General features: G+C 42.1%; 1 protein-coding gene across 4 annotated transcripts in view; it reads left to right on the forward strand.

The window, feature by feature from the left end:
• VTCN1 (V-set domain containing T cell activation inhibitor 1) overlaps nucleotides 1-19194 on the forward strand; it is a 77227-nt gene that overhangs the window by 49092 nt on the left and 8941 nt on the right. For 2 of the 4 annotated variants that reach the window (XM_034990203.1, XM_034990202.1), the window contains one exon: nucleotides 2681-2916. In XM_034990203.1, the coding sequence (XP_034846094.1) occupies nucleotides 2681-2805 (125 nt within the window). In that variant the 3' untranslated portion in view covers nucleotides 2806-2916. Of the gene's footprint in view, nucleotides 1-2680; nucleotides 2917-5510; nucleotides 5641-19194 lie in introns of those variants that run through there. The other 2 variants (XM_034990201.1, XM_034990200.1) reach the window with 2 other exon arrangements.

The raw sequence follows: 19194 nt of genomic DNA on the forward strand, positions 1-19194 counted from the left end.
ATTGTAACAGAAAACCAACTCAAAATAGCCTAAGCTAAACAGAGAATTTAATAAAAGTGCATTAGGATAGCTCATGGAACCAAGAACAGAAAGAGTAATTTGGCTTCAGGAACTGCTGGAACCAGGAATTTAAACTCCACTGGGATTTTCAACTCTCTACTTTATTCTCTTGTTACTCTCTAATTTAGTTTCTCTTGTTTTAGTCTATAGGGCAGAATGTGATTCCCAAGAGTTCCTAGCTTTAAAAGTCTCTCTCACTCGATAGAGGAACCAGATTCAGCCTTACTCCCACAGTCTTATTCTACATTCTCAGAAAGGCTCAACTTGCGTCAGTTGCCCACACATAGACCAATCAGGCAGTACCTGCTGGAAGGCCTTTCCTGAAGAAAAGGGGGAAATGAAGCATTGGGCATTTAGAAGGATGGGTGTGGACAATAGTATCTCAGTTCAGATCTCAATAAATATCTCCAAACTGGATAACTAAAGCCTTCCAGTACAAAGGACAATAACTGAATAAACCACAGATATGGAGCACACCTTTTATTCAGTGAGCAGATTCTTCTTCCATACATGCTTATTGGATACATCAGGACAAGTGTCCCATGTATCAGTACTAGGACTAAATACAATATGGTAGCAAGACATAGCTCAAAATTCAGAAAATAACACAATTCCTTCTTGCCACGTACAAAGTACTCCATACATGTTTTTAAACCATTGGATGAGATGGCAGAGTTTACATCCTGTGTTCTCTGACTCTACTGCTAATTTAGGTCATTCGTTCAATAAGTATCTATTGTGCGCCAAATATGTACAAAGCAATTTTTAAGTCCCATGAAATATGGAGGTGAATAGCATAAATGTCATAAGAGGAATTAATCCCAGTGTAGATGTGGTGTTTAGGGGAAAGAATTGTTAATTATGACTGTGGCTCAGTAGATGAGGCAGAGTTGAAGCTGGGCTTTGAAGGAGAAAAGAATGGTTTTGATAGAATGGGAAGTTGTGAAGTCAAGAGCCTATGTCGATGGTCCAGGGGAGAAATTAGGAGGGCTTTCACTGGGACAGTGGCAATGGAAAGGAAAGGGGAAGAGTCAAAAGCTAATGAAAAAAATCATCTTGGTTACACAAATATGTAGGACAAGAGAAAGAGGAAGTCAAAATGGGTCTAAACCCCAGTTGCTTAGGAGGTTAGTAATGCTATCAACCCAAATTAAAACAGGAGAAGCAACATGAAGGTGAGGGTTTTGGAGATGCTGAGTTGAATTGTGCACATAGGTAGAGATGTCTAATGCATGGCACATTGTCCAGCATGTGACAGCATTCTCCCCATAACCTTCAACCCTCCCCTCCACATTTCCTTCCATGAGAAAGGATTCCCCACCAATGTAACCCTTCTAGCCTCTCCCGTCTCCCTTCTTCCCCTTCTCCCCAAAGGAGAAAGAGTTAATTTACCTGATTAGGGACTTTTGTAGGAGAAGCTAGACACAAAGAGTTTGGCTCCTTCTTTTCCCTTTCTCTCTAGCTAACCCTCAGAAAGTGTGCTCCTCTAAGCCATCAGTTCTTCAGAAGAAGAACCTGCTCTTGCGGCAGGAAGCCTGCCCCAGTCTGGTGCTGCCTGTCACTGGGAAAGTCTGGGGGGCAGCCTATCTGCAGACAAAGCTTCATCTTTTATTATCAGACTTAACCAATGATAAAGGTGACATTTGGGTCTTCCAGTTGCCTCACTCGTTTTATCTTATCCTTTAATTGGTTCAGAACTCAGCTGGGGAAGAGGGTGTTCCTTACTGGACTCCTTTGAACCCCAACAGCAGGTGCTCAAAAATATTTGCTGAATAATTAAATTTTTAATTGACATATACAGTGGCAACCATAAATCCAGGTGTGGAACTCAGGACAGAGCTTAGACTAAGGAGGTGGGTTTGGAGATGGTCAGATTAGTGAAAATAATGCTTATTGGGCTCGAGTGGGGTCCCTCTTATTGTTGTTACAGGGGATACTTGAGTGCTTATTACGTGCCAGGTCCTGTTCTAAGTGCTTTACATCCTCAAAAGAACTCTACGAAGTCCATTATTACCTTAGCCTTATTTTCTAGGTGAAGAAACTGAGGCACGTATAGGTTGAGTAACCTGCCTCAAGTCACACAGCTAGTAAGTGTCAAAGCTGAAACAAACTAAATGAGATTGGATTGTCTAGGAAGCAAATAGAGTAAAAGAAGAGTCATCTCATGTCTTCACTTCTATCTTTCTCGACTTCAAATGAGAACAATACTTTCACATTGCTTTGTAGTGGTGTGATGAAGCAAATGACACAGAACCTGTAAAGGTCACTGCCTACAGGAAAAAAATGTGTCCGAAGCCAAGGACTGGCCATGACCGCTTATCTTATTCTTTCTTTGGTAAGCAATAACAGTCTCTTTATTGGTCTAGTTTTTCATTTGGCTGAGTGTTCACTGGAGTGGACAAGAGAAAGGAACTTCCTTTGAAGAAAGAGAAAGCTCTGATTTTAAGCCAGTTACAGAGAGGTAGAGAATAGGGTGCAAAATTGCCCCCAAATTGGGGTATAAGTTGTATTAGGATCAACTTGTTCTGTTTTTCAGGTACCTTTCTTTGCCAAGCAGCCACGTGAGGAAGACATCCAGCTTTTCCTCTGTGACCCTGAACTTTTTTCTCTCCCTTTGCAGACTCTGAGATTAAAAGGCGGAGTCACCTACAGCTGCTGAACTCAAAGGCGTCCCTGGGTGTCTCTTCTTTCTTCACCATCAGCTGGGTACTCCTGCCTCTCTCCCCTTACCTGATGCTAAAATAATGTGCCCTGGACACACAGAAACACGCAAAGTCATTGGTACGACAGGTGAGATGAATCACGAATGGTGTGGGGATCGGATCTATGTGTCCTTGCGTTCCTAACAAGAGTCAAGCAACCTCCAGCATCAGCCTCAGAAAGAAACATTTGATAATGCCAGGGCAGTGGGCACTCTTCCTGCTGGTCTTGTGAAAGGTAAATATGTGTGAACAAAGAGTGTAGATCTCATCGATATACTTCCAGCAAAAACAACTCTGCAATTCAAATATTTGTGTAAATTCAAACATCTTTTCATTGACCGAGTTATCCATCCACAAGGCATAAAGACAAAGAGATGTTTAGGCCCGATAGTTCCTCTGGATTTCACTGTTATCTTACAAAACCTCATGACATGCACATAATCACTCACACAGGTGACCTCTTCCTAGCCCCCCAACAAAGCTCCTATTGACCAGAAGTTTGACAAATGACTCCCCAACTAGCCCTGCCCCTGCTGAGACTTCTGTCACTTCAGTCCTCTGGCTCCCATTATTAGTAGGACATTGCTTTCTGAATATTCTTCTTGTATGGCATCTGCGTACAGCTGAGCTCATGAAGCTCCAGTCAGCACTATCACATGACTCAGCGGCATCGCCACCATGCATCCAGGCTCGCAACCTTAGAGCTATTTCTGTCCCCGCTCTGTCCTTGATGTCCATTTGTTACTAAGCCCCAGAGCATTTTCCCTGGGTTGTCCCTCAGACTGACCCTAATCCAGCCTCCACTGTTTCACACACCAGACTAGTTCTAAAACCTTATACTTGCTCCTTCCTCTCCCTGTGTCCATCAATAGGAAATAAGATGCCAAAATTAAATGATTTCAGTGCTATTTTCATCACAGCATTCCTTTGCTCTGGAACCGAACGTGACTCTCTGGGCACTACTGTGTCAAAGTCAAAGTCCTCAGCCATGTGGTCACAACTCTCTGAGAGTTTCTTTCCTTGCGCTTCCTGCTTCTCTCAGCTGCCTGCTCCTCTCTCTGGCCTTGCTCCCTCTCTCACTGCCCCTTTCTGAAAGTCTCCTCAACTCTATGGCTATTCAAAGCCACCCTTCCTTCACCCATTTCAATCAAGTGCTTCCCAGCTCTTAGCCCACTTTCCTGATGGTCCCTTCATTCCCCATCCCCTTGGCATGCATGAATAATTTATGATCTCTTACACTCTCGAAGGCACATATATTCCTCGCCTAGATTGTTAAGTAGGGCAGGCAAAGATCTGTTGATCTGCTTTTCATTCTTTCTCCTGTTCTCCAAACACAACAGTGCAGTGCACAAAAGGGATTCTTTGTAAGGAAACCCGCCCGGGGCCCACCTCCATGGTTGACAGTGGAGGGAGATTTCCCTGAGGAAACTCTCTCTTGAGGATCTCACTAATAGAAAAGGAACACACTTTCTTCTTTCCTTGATTCCCCACAACACTGTAAATGAATTTTTAATATCCTGCAACTAGATAATCTAGCCTATAAAGTATAGCTGATTCATCTTTATCTTGTATTTCCTTTGAGCAGTCATTTGCAGCCTTTTTTAAAAGACATGACATCCGGGTGCCTGGGTGGCTCAGTCGTTAAGCGTCTGCCTTTGGCTCAGGTCATGATCCCAGGGTCCTGGGATCGAGTCCCACATCGGGCTCCCTCCTCAAGGGGAAGCCTTCTTCTCCCTCTCCCACTCCCGCTGCTTGTGTTCCTGCTCTCGCTGTCTCTGTCTCTGTCAAATAAATAAATAAAATCTTTAAAAAAAAAGACATGACATCCGTGTAAGGGACCATGTTCACATGCAGTATGCATAGGTTATATACAGTTACCTGATTAGCTACAGCTCCACCTCTTTCTCCCTACAACTACAGAGGCATAACCTTAAATCAATTTTTAAAAATAAATAAGTAGATCATTACTTGTGAAACCCATAAGGGACTGTGGGGGAAGGTCATTGAAAAGATGTGAGTGACTATCAGTTGACCCATGAGCTAGACCCGGGTAATCAGAGGCTCCTCACCTCCACCCCTGTCCTTGGGACAAGGGTCCCACTTGCCTGTCTCGCTCCCAGAGGTTGCTCCAAGGACACGGCCTTGAGATAATGATGTGGCGTTGAGAACACCTTGCACGGTGTATGTGACCGAACCTAGTGATGGCCCCTATATAGAATTTTAAGACTTGCAAGGATCTACTCGTCCTCTTGCTGCCCAGGACGAGCCTCATGTATAAGTGCCCTTTGCTCAGAGACTGCCACCCACCAACCTGGAGTGGTCTGCCTCTTTCTTCTGTCTCTCCCTGCTCTACAAGGAAGGGGGCGCAGTTTCAGACTATTCCCAGGGAGCTCCTCCTGGGAGAGTTGTGAACCAACGCTGAGCACAACATTTTAGGTCACACACATTCCTTGGTTGGACACTCAAGGAGAAGTCATCTTTCTACTTCTACCCAGAAGCCTGCTCCTAGCTCATCTCTCAGTTCCTGTCTTCTCTAAGCACAATCCCCTTCCTGAAGAAGAGACTCAAGCCATCTTCTTTCCCCCAAGCAACCCATGGTAGCATGTGATCTTTATAGAACATCATCCAAATACAGAAAAAGGAGCCCATCTCTGAACAAGAGAAACCCTCATACAGGGGCAGAGACAATTGGTACTCCATAATGTTTGCTGAATGGTTGTAAGGACATCCTATTTCTGTTATTTTCAGAATCCCAGGAATCTGCAGAACTATTTCACCATAAGATATGACCTAGTTTTGTATTTCTGGGGGGAAATGAATTCATGTCTAGAAGTTTGGAGTGAACAAATAAGATCAAGAAGCAAAAAAAAAAAAAAAAGTCAAAAGCAACCCACAGAAGACTCCAATATGAACCAAATAAATCTATTTTCAAAGACCTATATTAAAAGCTGGGAACATAATTCATCTGAACTGGATATGTGTTAGGACTAAGTCAATTGCAAGTGGAGACAAGTGGATCTCTGTACCTCAGGGACCTCCCCTTACAACCACCCCCCTCATCCAGGGAGTGAGAGGATGGGATATTGCCTCTCCTTTGTCTCTGAATCTTTATATTGCTGTAATGTTGCTCTAAGTTCCCAGAAATTTTTGATTTGCAATACCTCCACATCTTATAATCCATAAATTAAGCCACAGTGGATACAGTAAGAAGCTGCTAATTAACTGCCACTTCACAATTCAGAGGTGGCTGAATTTTAGTGATGGGTCAAATAATTCACTTTTCGTTAGGATGTTTCCCAAAGTGCCTTGGAATCTCCTCCCACCTGACAAATGCTAAAGAAATGTGGGCAAGGTCATAATTTTAACTTAAAACATGTAGTTGGGAGACACCAGTTTTCCAAATTATCCAAACATCTTCTTTTTTAAACAAACAAATGCTATTTTATTTCTCAGATGACATGCATCCTTGACTGGTCCAGGAAAGGACCTCTCGTCATCACTGCATAAGGCATTAGGTCAACACAAGTGTTTCAGGCTTCTCCTTTCTGTCTTGCATGGACAGTGATAACCTCAGCTTTCAACAGCACCTAGAGCAGCGGGACTCAATCGGGGTGATTTTTCACACCCCTCCCCACACAGAGCCGACATCTGACAACGTTTGGAGACAATTCTAGTTGTCACAACTCGGGGGAGAGAGGAGGGTGCTAATGTTATGGATAGGACCCAGGGATGCTGCTCAACATCCTACAGTGTATAGGATTACCCACCCACAACAAAGAATTACCCAGCCCCAAATGTCAGTCCTAGAAGAGGATGTAGAGAAGAGGGGGGATAAACAAAACCTGTTTGCTTCCTACAGAGAAGGCACCATCCTCTGTCTCTCTGGCTGCTGTCACAACACAGAGAGTCAGAGCTCAGTTTCAGGGAAACAGGAATTCCTGATGGGGCTGTATCTGGTGGGTTTTCCCTTCCTTCTACGGTACAAATTAGGTTCTGTGAGAGCTGCCTGAGGTCTATCTCAAGTTCTCTTGCTCCAAATTCAGATCTCAGGACCCTGCCTAGTCATAATTCCGATGAAGGCAACGAAAACTTGTCCCCTCCTTGAAACATACAGAGACTTCTGAAAGCAGGGGCAATGGACCTTTGAAATGAGACCCTAAAGAATAAAGTTTTAATCGAAAAGAATGCTTTGTTCACACACACACCCCCTTTCCATACTTTTCACTTGTTGAGGTCTGCCTCCCTGACACTTTGGACCCACCATGACTGTATTACATTTTGTTATAGAAAACTCAATTTTTGAGCTCTGAGCATTCAAGAGAATGATTAAATGCACATTTCCTATACTGTTGTCTGCCTGGTTTGTCAAAGAAAGTGAGCATAGGGAAGATGGATAAAAAGCCATGGATCAAGTTCTAAAGATTGGCACCTAGCACATAACAGGCCTTCAATAAATGTTTGTTGAAGAGATAAATGAATAGGAGTGGCTGGGCCTCGTTTCTGAAGGAAACTCCATAGACTTTGCCAAGCCTGCCATGTGTCCATCTGGGAAAGGTCTCAGTGGCTTGAGGCAGATAACATTTGGGAGAATACATATAGGTTGACAAACCCATTGCTCTAGTGTCAAAAAATCTGATGTTTACTATTCAGGAATTGTCAAATTCTCAAATCTTAGAGGTGAAGGACCTCAAAATCATCTTGCCTAGTCCTTTCACTTTTCAGATGAAGACCCAGAGGCCCAGGGTGAAGTGTGTGTCATGGCCTCAGGTTATGTGACTTGCCAAAAATTGCACTGATAGTTGGTAGAGGGATAAAAATCTATAGAAAATTTAATTGCCAAAGGACAAATTCTCGGGGACTTTCAGAACAACTCTTCCCTGCTGTATTTCCAGCTTGGTCCTAATTGGCCTTTTACAAGACGGGACCAATGCTGAACCAAATTGAAAAAGCAAACTGTGAGAGCATAAACATTCCCAACCCAGGTTAATTCTTTGGCCTTGTCCATGAGCACACGGCAGATGCATTAGACAACAGTATTGTATCAGCTAAAGTGAAAGAACCAGAATATGATGCACACCACAAACATTTGGGGAAGCTCAAACCTGGATGCCAACGGCTAAAAAGTTTCAGAAGTGTTACACATTTGACCGAACAAGTCCAATTTCAAGGTGCAGTATCAGCTCCCAGCTATCCCCAGGTTGTCTGAAGATTTGTTTTCGGTGCACATTGACCTCAATCTGTGCATTATTAATTGGGGGAAAGGGTGTGCACAGTTCACTATTGCATAATAAAGCTTCTGCTTGATGGCATATGTGGTATGTTTCGGTTCTGTTGATGAAACGGAATTCCCAATCTCCCTCCGGCTGGTGAAGTCTCCACACATCCAACTGGCTGTTCTAATCCAGACTGTCTTACCATGTGCCTGAGCCCCTGCTCCTTCTGACTTTGTCCTATTTCCTCTTTCACGTCAGTCATCTCCAGGAGTTCCAGTATGAAAACCATGAATGAGAATTAACTGTCACAAAAATAGAGCCTTAGCTATGCTCTCTCCTGTCTTTCTTTAAATTCTATCTACCCTCCAGCAAAATTCTTTCCCCATGAAGCTGTTTCTGAGCAGTTCTACATAACATGATTTTACTCTTGTCTTTGGTCTATGCATGCAATTTAGCATGGTTTTCACTGCTGTGTGCTTGGACTCCCTTGAAGACGATGACAAAATAAGGATGGGGGTCCAGGCAGGTAGCCCTTGGAAGTCTACTCTTAGAAGAGGGTCAAACAGATACACCCAAGAAGCCTTGTTTTCCTGATGGCGTTTGCTGGGACAAAGCAGTTAAATCGCAGCCTAGAAGGGGGCTCTGCACTTACCACTACAGGAGCCCCTGTGTCTACTGAAAGGTCGGGCTCCCCCAGAAAATGTTATGTCTGTGGCTTCTCAAAGTCATAACTTGACCTTCAGCATTACCTTGTCTCTTCAGTTCAAATCTAAACATCCTGCCTAAGGAGTGTCTTTAGCATTTTCAATCAGAAGATCCCTTACCCAAAACTCTAAACAACATTTCAAATAAGAACTTTATGAATATCTCCCTTCTTTAGAAGAAGCCAAAAGTGATGCTCAGTTAATCTAGCCTGTGAGCAGTTCATAGCAGAGTGAGAGCATTTCCCTTCTCTTTGCCCTCTATATCTGCAGTTACCAAATGTTATTTGTAACTACTTATGTGTCATTCTAGAGAGAACGATTTAGGTTTTGACAGATACAATTCCAGGACCTTATGGTACATAATATGACTTTGATGAGTTGGTTCAGGTAGCCATATAGGACTCCAGTGGTGGGTCCAGGCCTCACACCTAGGGTAGGTGAGACTAGAAGTATTACAGGGATACAGCATACACATAACAGCTTCTATTGAGAGGCAGTGGTGCCCCAGAAGAAGCCAAGTCACAGCCTGCTAAATGAGGATCTAGGAGAAAAATAATAATTGTCTTCAGTTTCCTCTCCCTTCCCTTTTATCCATTTTCTCCCACATGGCCCAATCAACCCTCCTGTAGGCCCTGAATACTCTCTGTGTTTCCACCATTCTTTCCATTAACTGCCCCACCTACCACTGCCCAATAAAGAAAATGCTTCCTGGCACCTAGCTATACATGAGAAGGTAATTTATGGACTACCTTTTTCATTAGCTTAATGTCTTGCCCTCCCATGAAGGCAAGTCCTTACTTTATTGAAATAAAGCCATGATTGAAAATATCAAACAAAAATATTAAACTACTGAGAGATACTTGGGATATCAAAGTGTAGACCAGTGATTCTCGGCAGGGAAGTCTGGGGGCAGGGGGTGGTGGGGCTTTTTAACAATACAGACATCACTACCTCCTTCCCATCACTGCAGTGAGGAATCACTGTGTGACATGAGACAGATTTGAAGAGAATATGTTACCTTTATACACAGGGGACTATTGTGGAAGTCTTGAGGTCAACTGAGGCAAATAGGTACCTTTAGAGAAGGAAAGGAAATCGAGCGCCTCCTATGTGTCAAATGTCTGACTAGGTCTTTTTTCTCATTCAAGCCTTATCCTATATGGCAGGTATCACCTTGCCCCATCACCATCACCATCACCATTTTACAGAGGAGAAAACAGGTCCTGAGAGGTTAAGTAACTTATTTAAGATCACACAGCCAACAGGTTGAACCAGAATTCAAGCTCAAATCTATCATCACAACCCATACTATTTCTGAAAGAGTCTGGTCATGTGTAAAAGCGCTATCAGAGGCTTAAAATATAATATAAATATTGGCCATCATGTAATTATATGTATTAAAATATGAGGAGTCCTTGGGAGCGTTCAGCTTCATTGCTCCTGTGGGTTTGCAGCTATCTGTGAGGACGGCTCTTCTCCCTGGAGGAGACTGCAATACTGCCTCAGTTACACTTGGGGCCCTTTCCCACCGCAGCCTCTCCCTGGGTCACTGAGGGGCTGCCAGTGGAATCGCAAGCCTCTCCCACCGGCTCTGGCGACACCACCTTGTTGTGTTCCCAACAGTCCTTCTGGGACTACCTCTGAGGCTTCAGAAGAGGACTGTGATCTGCTGAAGTGAAGCCTTTTCCAGTTGATCCAAAATGTTTTCTGAGACCAGTTTATATGGTCATTCTTGTCCAACCTCAAGTACACCTGGAAAGAACACATTTAATTACTATAACTTCTCCCCTGGGTCCACTAATGTTGAGCACTGGATCACACATGACCCCTTCTCCTCTGTCATGACCAACCGTACTGCTTTTATGCAATCAAATCTATCAGTTTTTCCACTTTTGTTTCTTCTTTTAGTACTTCTGTTTATGTATGTTTAAATATAAACTTCTGGGGGCGCCTGGGTGGCTCAGATGGTTGAGCGTCTGCCTTCGGCTCAGGTCATGATCCCAGCGTCCTGGGATCGAGCCCCGCGTCGGGCTCCCTGCTCAGTGGGGAGCCTGCTTCTCCCTCTGCCTCTGCCTGCCGCTCCCCCTGCTTGTGCTCTCTGTCAAATAAATAAATAAAATCTTTATAAAATAAATAAATAAATAAATAAATAAATAAATAAATAAATAAATAAATAAATAAATAAAAACTTCTGCACCCCTGGATTAGGTCAAGCTATTCATCTTTACATTATAATATTTCCATGTTTCTTTTTTAACATTTAAAACTTTACTCCAGGGGTGCCTGGGTGGCTCAGTCGGTTAAGCGTCTGCCTTTGGCTCAGGTCATAATCTCAGGGTCCTGGGATCGAGTCCCTCGTGGAGCTCCCTGCTCAGCGGGAAGCCTGCCTCTCCCTCTCCCTCTCCCGCTGCCGCTCCCTGTGCTTGTGCTCGCTCTCTGTCAATAAATAAATATTTTAAAAAATAAATAAATAAAACTTTACTCCATCTTAATTTTTGGTATAATCCGTGAGGTAAGGGAGTTAACCACTGTTTTTTCAAATTATTCTCCAATACTATTTGTGAATTAATCCTTACCTCCACTAACTTTTTCAAATATTACATCGCATGTTTCTATATATACTTGTGTCTGTTCCTGAACTTTTGATAACCTTTGAGACCTACCATTTTAACAAGTCTATACAGGGAAGGAAAAAGAATAGTTATATGCAAATACAGCTTTCCCAGCTATTCCCTGGAGATGGGTAAGAAAGAGACCAAAACAGGGGGGGGAAATCAGAAATGAATAGTGAATGATCAGAAGGGACTTATCAGTTCAATAAATAAACCCTTGTAAGAATTTGCCCTGGTGTAAAGGAAGGTGTTACTATTCTCCCTTAATGTAGTGAGCAAGGAGGAAGCATAATCAGGATAGAGATACACCTGTCAGAAAAATGCTTGCCTCCATTTAATTCCTCTCCCCACCTCACCCATTTATGAGCCAAAGTATTCTACTTACTTACCTACCTTCAGGGTCAGGCCTGGGCATAGTCTGAACAGAGTTCCTGCTGTGGGCAAAAATCATATTGGGAGTCCCTGTCTCAATAGGACCTACCCCATTCGGTAACTGCAACTATTAAAGAGATAATTCATGAAAAGCAGTTACTACATTGCCTGGCTGTACGAGTTTGCTAGAAAACTGACATAACAAAGTACCACAGACTTGGGGGCTTACACAACAGAAATTAATTTCCTCACAGTTCTGAGGGCTGGCAATCCCAGATCAAAGTGTCGCTGGTTTCGTTTCTCCTGAGGCCCATCTTCATGGCTTGCAGATGGCACCTTCTCGCTGTGTGAAAAGGCACTAGCCTTTTCTCAGTACACATGCATCCCTGGTGTCTCTCCCTCTTCTTATAAGGACCAGTCATATTGGGTTAGGGCCCATTCATACAAGTTCATTTAACCTTAATTCTCTCTTTAAAGGCCCTATCTCCAAAGAGTCACATTCTGAGGTGTACTGGGGGTTAGGACTTCAACGTACGAATTGGGGGGAGGATACACAGTTCACACAATAACACTGGCATATATGAAGGAACTAATAAAAAGAAGCTATTCTTAAGTACATATGTTGGGCAAGGCAAATAAACATCGATGCAACCGTAACAGGAAATAGATGAACAACTTCGCTTTTTCTTCCTTTCTGACCAAGAATAGATGTCCAATGCTTGAAACAGCTGGGACACAACAGAAAGCCTTGTGCAAATAGCTACCTATTCCAACCAGGTCAGAGGATACTTGAAGGCTAGAGCACAATGGCTCAGCAGGTGGATGCTGCTAAGGGAACTGAATTGGCTAATGGCCTCCCCAAAACCATAGGTTACTATTTTAAATGTTACAAAAGACCGTAGAGCATGAAAAGATGAAAAATAAAACCAGCGTGGGTCCAACCTTCAAAGGAGGAGAACTGAGTGATAGGGGCAGTTTGGCTGCATGAGACTAAACTAAACTGCTGAGTACTAAGCTGTCTGGGGGCTAGGGGGAGATCACAATCTTTTCTGTCCTGGGGCTCTCAGGACAGAAAATAGCCTTTTCCTTTTTTCTTTCCTTTTCACTAAAATCCTTTTTGCAGTCCTTGAAGATGGAAAACGGCTGTGTGCTGGCCAAAATCATGCAAAAGGGACACAAACACACTTACCCCTAGTGCTACATAATGTAAATGTAAAAGAGGGCTTATTTGGGGAAAAACCTCCCAAGCAGATTTGAAGGAGCAGGGCGAGCCTCTGCGCTTCTGTAAGAGCAGCATGCTTAGGCAGGGCATAGCTGCACGAGAGCCAGCAGGGCCAAGCGTTCAAGTAGAGGGTAGTCACCCACCGCCATTACAGTGCCAAGTGACCCTCCCCCCAACAATGCTCTGTGTATTTGTGGAAAAAGAACAGTAGGTAACTATAATGCCATGGAAGCCCCCAGTTGAGGAAAGGCCTTGTTCCAAAGGGGATCACCCAAAGCTCAGGAGCTAGTATTTCTTTTTAAGATTTATTTATTTATTTTTATTTTGAGAGAGACCGAGCATGGGCGGAGGGGCAAAGGGAGAGAGAGTGTTAAGCCGACTCCACATAGAGCACAGAGCCTGACATGTGGCTCGATCTCAGGACCCTGAGATCACAACCTGAGCCGGAACCAAGGTCAGCTGCTTAACCGACTGCACCACCCAGGTGCCCCCGCTGGAGCTAGTATTATGTCATTCTCCGCCCAAGGGCTTTCAGGGCCCTCCAGATGCACATCTACTCAGTCAAGGAAAAGGAATATGTACCAGCCATTGTAGGGAGGGCAATCCTCGCTACATATAGATGTCATTGGACTACTGGTCAGTTGAAATGGCAGCACCAAGTGGGACTGATTTTCTTTACGAGCTCTTCTATAGGTGTGGTCTTTAAGAGCCAGGACTCTGCAGGACTCTTATTTTTTGCATTAGGGCCCAAATTGTGATTGAAAAACAAACAAACCACAAACAAACAAACAAAAACAAGAAAACCCTCTGGAGTTACACTGCCAGAAAGGACCATGAACATGGGCTCTCTAAATTTCTTTGTGTCATCTGAAGACCACCAACAGCCTCTTATCCCCAGGGCAGAGACAGCCCTCTGAGTTCACTGAGGGATGAAGTCTTTTCTTTTGACTTTCTGCTTCATGTGCTCAGTTGCTCCCTGGACGAGTGGTGATCCAAATTTTATCATTAACGCTATGAAAATAGTAAAAATGTCTCAAACATCTATTGTAGAGCAGATGTAATTTACACCAAAGGAAGAGGGTCACTTTAGTCAAAAGATTGCAGACATTTTTGGTAGTTACCAAACAAACAAAAATCTGATGATTCTCAAATTTTTATCTCCAGGTTTCATCACTCTCTCCCAATCCAGACACGTTCCCAACTACTGACCAGGCACCTCCATCCGAAGCTACCTTATTCTAAACACATCCAAAACAAGCTCATTTTTGTGGGTTATACTATCTACTTAAGTCATCCATGTTAGAGCTTTCAGTCTTTGAAAACTTTGACCCCTAACTCCTAATTAACTGGTCATCAATTTTTATCAATTATACTGCCAAAATGCCTATATCCTTATTGTTCCACTGTTCTTTATCCTTACTGTTCCTTAGTTCAGTATTTTCTCTCAAGTGAACAACTGCCCAACCTCTAATCTTCCTGCCTCCAGTTTCATTTTGATTTTTGATCTGAGAACCATCCCTTTGAGACATGGTGGATGGGAATACAAGCTTGACCTCTCCTGAACAGGAGGAAAAAAGCAAGAATCCCTTAGGTCCAACTCACAATAGAAGAGTGACAGAGCTGAGAAACAGAGGAACAAGTCTTTCCCCATCAATGTGGCATGATGCTGTGGTTTGATCCAATGATTGTGGCAGAGTTCTATGCATTTTCTTGAGAGGAGATGGGAAGGAGATGTTCTTGATGGAAGATGGGAAGACAGAGAGAAAATGGCTACTCAACTGAGGGGGTTAAATTAGCCAAGAATCTATTAGGACTCAAGATAGGTGATCCTTAGTTTTCCTTAACTAATATGCAAAAGAACTTGGGTATGTACACACTCTAAAAATTATAGGCAAATTTTAATTTTTAGAGAAAACAATTACTCCTAAATCTACCACCCTGATAATGACTATCAAATCTATACATACCCTTCTAGCCTCTTCCCACTGCATACGTATTTTACATAGCTGCAATCACAGCCTTTGTCTTTTTTTTTTTTTTTTAAGATTTTATTTATTTATTTGACAGAGAGAGACACAGCGAGAGAGGGAACACAAGCAGGGGGAGTGGGAGAGGGAGAAGTAGGCTCCCCGCAGAGCAGGGAGCCCGATGCGGCACTCGATCCCAGGACCCTGGGATCATGACCTGAGCTGAAGGCAGTCGCTTAACCAATTGAGCCACCCAGGCGCCCACACAGCCTTTGTCTTGAGTAAATATATAGAATTATATACCTAAAGATGTGCTAAGTTAGAAAAACAATTGACCTGGGGCGCCCGGCTGGCTCAGTCGGAAGAGCATGCCACTCTTGATCTCAGGGTCGTGAGTTCAAGCCCCACGTTGGGTTTAGAGTTACTAAAATAAATAAACCTAAAAAAAAAAAAAAAAAAGGAAAACAATTGACATTACCTAATCTCATGCGTTTCACTTGAGGACTTTTCAATCTGGTGTATATCATTCATTAGAGAGTAGCTCCTAATGGTGAAGGGTGACGTTGGAGCCTGGTTGTACCTACACAATTTTACACAAAAGGAAGGGTGCTGAATTTGGTAAAGTTCTAGCCATTTAATATCAGTAGACCTCAGATATGGGGAAAATGCCTAAAGTCTAGGAAATAAACAAGAGGGTCTCTTACCTTCATAGCACATTCTGGCACTTAACTAGCAGCATCCTTAAAATGGGGTTAATAATACCTGCTTTCCAGGGCTTTTGTGAGGAATAAAGTATGTGAAATTACATTGTAAACTATTAAAAAATGATACAAATTTAAGGAAAAACTATTAGTATCACTCCTAAGTCTGTATCTCTCACTAAACTCCAAATTCCTTAAGAAACAACACCCTTACTTCTTATCTTTGTATCTCCCCACTCCACCCCCCAGAATCCTATAATATAGAAGCTAATTTTTCTTGTTTTCCCTTATAAATGGAATTATATAAAACAAATATGTATCTCATAGAAAAATTAATTGTTGCTTTATTTAATAAATATTGTGTGAGGCCCTGTGGTAACTGCCAAGGAAGAAAAGATGAATAAAAGAAGCCGTAATCCTTGCCTTTATGGAACTCACAATCCAGTGAGGACAGACAAGTTCAATGTGCAAGTATAATATTATATGACAAGGGCAACAATAAGGACAATCACAATAAAGGGAATATATGCAGGACTGTTAACCTAGACTTAAGTGGGCTGGGTGGTCACGAAAGGCTTCCTGGAGGAAGTAAAACCTGAAAAGACTTCTGGGAGTTATCCGGGCAAAGCCTGGGTATAAAGGAAGAAAAGGAGGCCGCACAATATGTCCAGACAGAGGGAGCAATATATGCACAAGATTAAAGGTGACAGAAAATATGTCACCAAGAAATTATAGTTCAACAGGGCCCCAATGTAGAATCAGGGTATAGGAGTAGATAAAGAGAAGGATGGCATTTTACCCCTACTTTTATTTTGAAAATGTTCACACCTAGAAAACACTTGAAAAAATAGTGTAATGAATACCTATATACTTTGACCTAAATAATCCAGGGAGTGGTGGGGAGGGTTGGTGGGGAGAGGAAGAGATAGGATGAATGAATGAATGAATGAATGAGGCAAAATATTAATAATTGGTGATAAACTGATGGTAGAGATTTCTAACACTCTTCTGATGCTCCCTCTCCCCCAATCTGTAAATGTAAATCTTTCTACAGCTTCCCTCTATTTTTTCCTCCTCTCCCTACTTGGGAAACTTTGAAGATTAACTGGTCATAAAAACATTCTGCTGTAATATGAGGTGACTGTTACTGTATATTGTCTCTGTTCCTTTCTGGTCTATGTTACTTTTAGGCTCTCTCTTAAAGCTGCAGGAATTTCTTGTCCAGATAAACCAGTATTTCTCAATGCGTTTCATAACCAAGCCCCTAAGGAACACTTTCAGACTTTTTTTTCTAATTGCCTCTTCGGGAAACTTTAATATGCAGATATACTGTATATTTGGCTTTATAATGTGTGTGTGTGTTATATACATATGTATTATACATACTATGTATAAGTAATATATATGCTTTATACTTAAAAGAGTAAAATTTGGGGGGCACTTAGGTGGCTCAGTTGGTTAAGTATCTGGCAAGTGTCTTGGTTTTGGCTCAGGTCATGATCTCAGAGTCTCGAGATCAAGCCCTGCATTGGGCTCTGTGCTCAATGGTGAGTCTGCTTGAGCTTCTCTTTCTCCCTGTGCCCCTGTCCCACCCCTCCCCCACTCTCTCTCTCTAAGATAAATAAATCTTTAAAAAAAAACAAAAAGGAGTAAGATATTTTCGTACTCCGAGAACCAATTTTTGCCCACTTGTGGGCAATATCACTCCCACTGAGAATGCATGAGATAAACTGATCTAACATAAAGAGGAATAAATCAGATTATAATAGAATGAGCTCCCATTCCAACTAGTTTTTATAAACAATATTGATGTATTAGTCACTTATATAAAGTAAAGTAAGATAAATTCAAAGATTTCTAACAAAAAATAAGTTAATTCCTAAGGCTTTGTGTCAGATCTTCTACAAAAAACTTTTTATTATAAGCCACTTGGCCATAGACACCATATTTAATATGCTCCAGCGAACCTAGTGCAGTGATAAAGGACTTAATTCACCAACTGTCACCTTCCTGACAAAATGAATACCGTAAGTCTCTTTTGGGAAAGGTAGGGGAGGACCACGGCAATCTCAAGTAGCTTGGGGGCAAGAGAGAGGAACCAACCCAAAGCAGACAAGTCCTAGAGAAGGAGAATGCTCTTTATAGGAGGCAGCAAAACTTAGGCAGGTGTTGGAATGAGAAGGTTGTTTTGAAGATAAACTACCAACAACATCATTTTACCAAGGTCTACAGCAGTGCTGTTCTGTAGAAATTTAATGTAAGCAGTGTATACAATTTTATTTTAGAAGCCACATTACAAAAGTAAAAAGGAATGGGTAAAAATAATTTTAATAATAGATTTTATTTAATAGAATTTTATTAAAATATTATCACTTTTAGATAAATAAACTGTAGTAGATTCACATATTGGAATAGCATCCAGTGCAAAAAAGAAATAAGCTATCGAACCATGAAAAAATGTGAAGGAATCTTAAATGTCTATTACTAAGTGAAAGAAGCCAATCTGAAAAGGCTACATACTGTATGATTCCAGCGATATGACATTCTGGAAAGGACAAGATGATAGACAATAAAAAGATCAGGGGTTGCCAGGAGTTTGAGGAGAGGAAGAGGTGAGTAAGTAAAGCACCGGGGATTTTTAGGACAGTGAAACTACTCTGTGTGATACTATAAGGATGGATACGTGTCATTATACACTTGTCAAAACCTATAGAATGTACAACACCAAGAGTGACCCTTAATGAAAACTATGGACTTGGGTGATAATGATGTATCAATATTGGTTCAGTTATACCAAATGTAACTCCCCGGTGCAGGATGTTGATGGTAGGGAGGCTGTGCATGTGTGAGGAGAGGGGACATATGAGAACTCTCTGCACTTTCTGCTCAGGTTTTTTTTTAATAATGAAATTTTTTTTAAGTTTTAGATTATTGTTTTTCTAGAAGTTTATTCTTTTTTTTAAGACTTTATTTATTTATTTGTCAGAGAGAAAGAGGGAGAGAGCGAGCACAAGCAGGGGAAGCGGCAGGCAGAGGGAGAAGCAGGCTCCCCGCTGAGCAAGGAGCCGGATGTGGGGCTCAATTCCAGGACCCTGGGATCATGACCTGAGCTGAAGGTAGACACTTAACTGACTGAGCCACCCAGGTGTCCTTCTGCTCAATTTTGATGTGAATCTAAAACTACTTTAAAAAATAAAGTCTGTATTTTAAAATATGTATTTATAATATGTATCATTTTCAACATGCAATCAATATAAAACATTATTAATGATGGGACTCTGTCTAAAAGAGAGGCACTGAATACTGAAGAATATAAGGAATTTATCACACCAGAGTTTCCTGAAAACACCATGTACTCCTCATTAATAAAAAGAGAAAAAGCTTTCGGGTCCTGCACACTGTGCAAAAAAAAAAATGAAGAATTTATTAAAATGCAGTGCAGATTTATTTATTTATTTATTTTAAGATTTTATTTATTTGCGAGAGAGAGAATGAGAGACAGAGAGACAGAGAGGGAGGAGGGTCAGAGGGAGAAGCAGACTCCCCACTGAGCAGGGAGCCTGATGCGGGACTTGATCCCGGGACTCCAGGATCATGACCTGAGCCGAAGGCAGTCACTTAACCGACTGAGCCACCCAGGC

The sequence above is a fragment of the Mirounga leonina genome, unplaced genomic scaffold, assembly GCF_011800145.1.
Source record: "Mirounga leonina isolate KUSES-001 unplaced genomic scaffold, KU_Mleo_1.0 Mir_507, whole genome shotgun sequence".
In the NCBI taxonomy this organism is placed as follows: Eukaryota; Metazoa; Chordata; class Mammalia; order Carnivora; family Phocidae; genus Mirounga; species Mirounga leonina.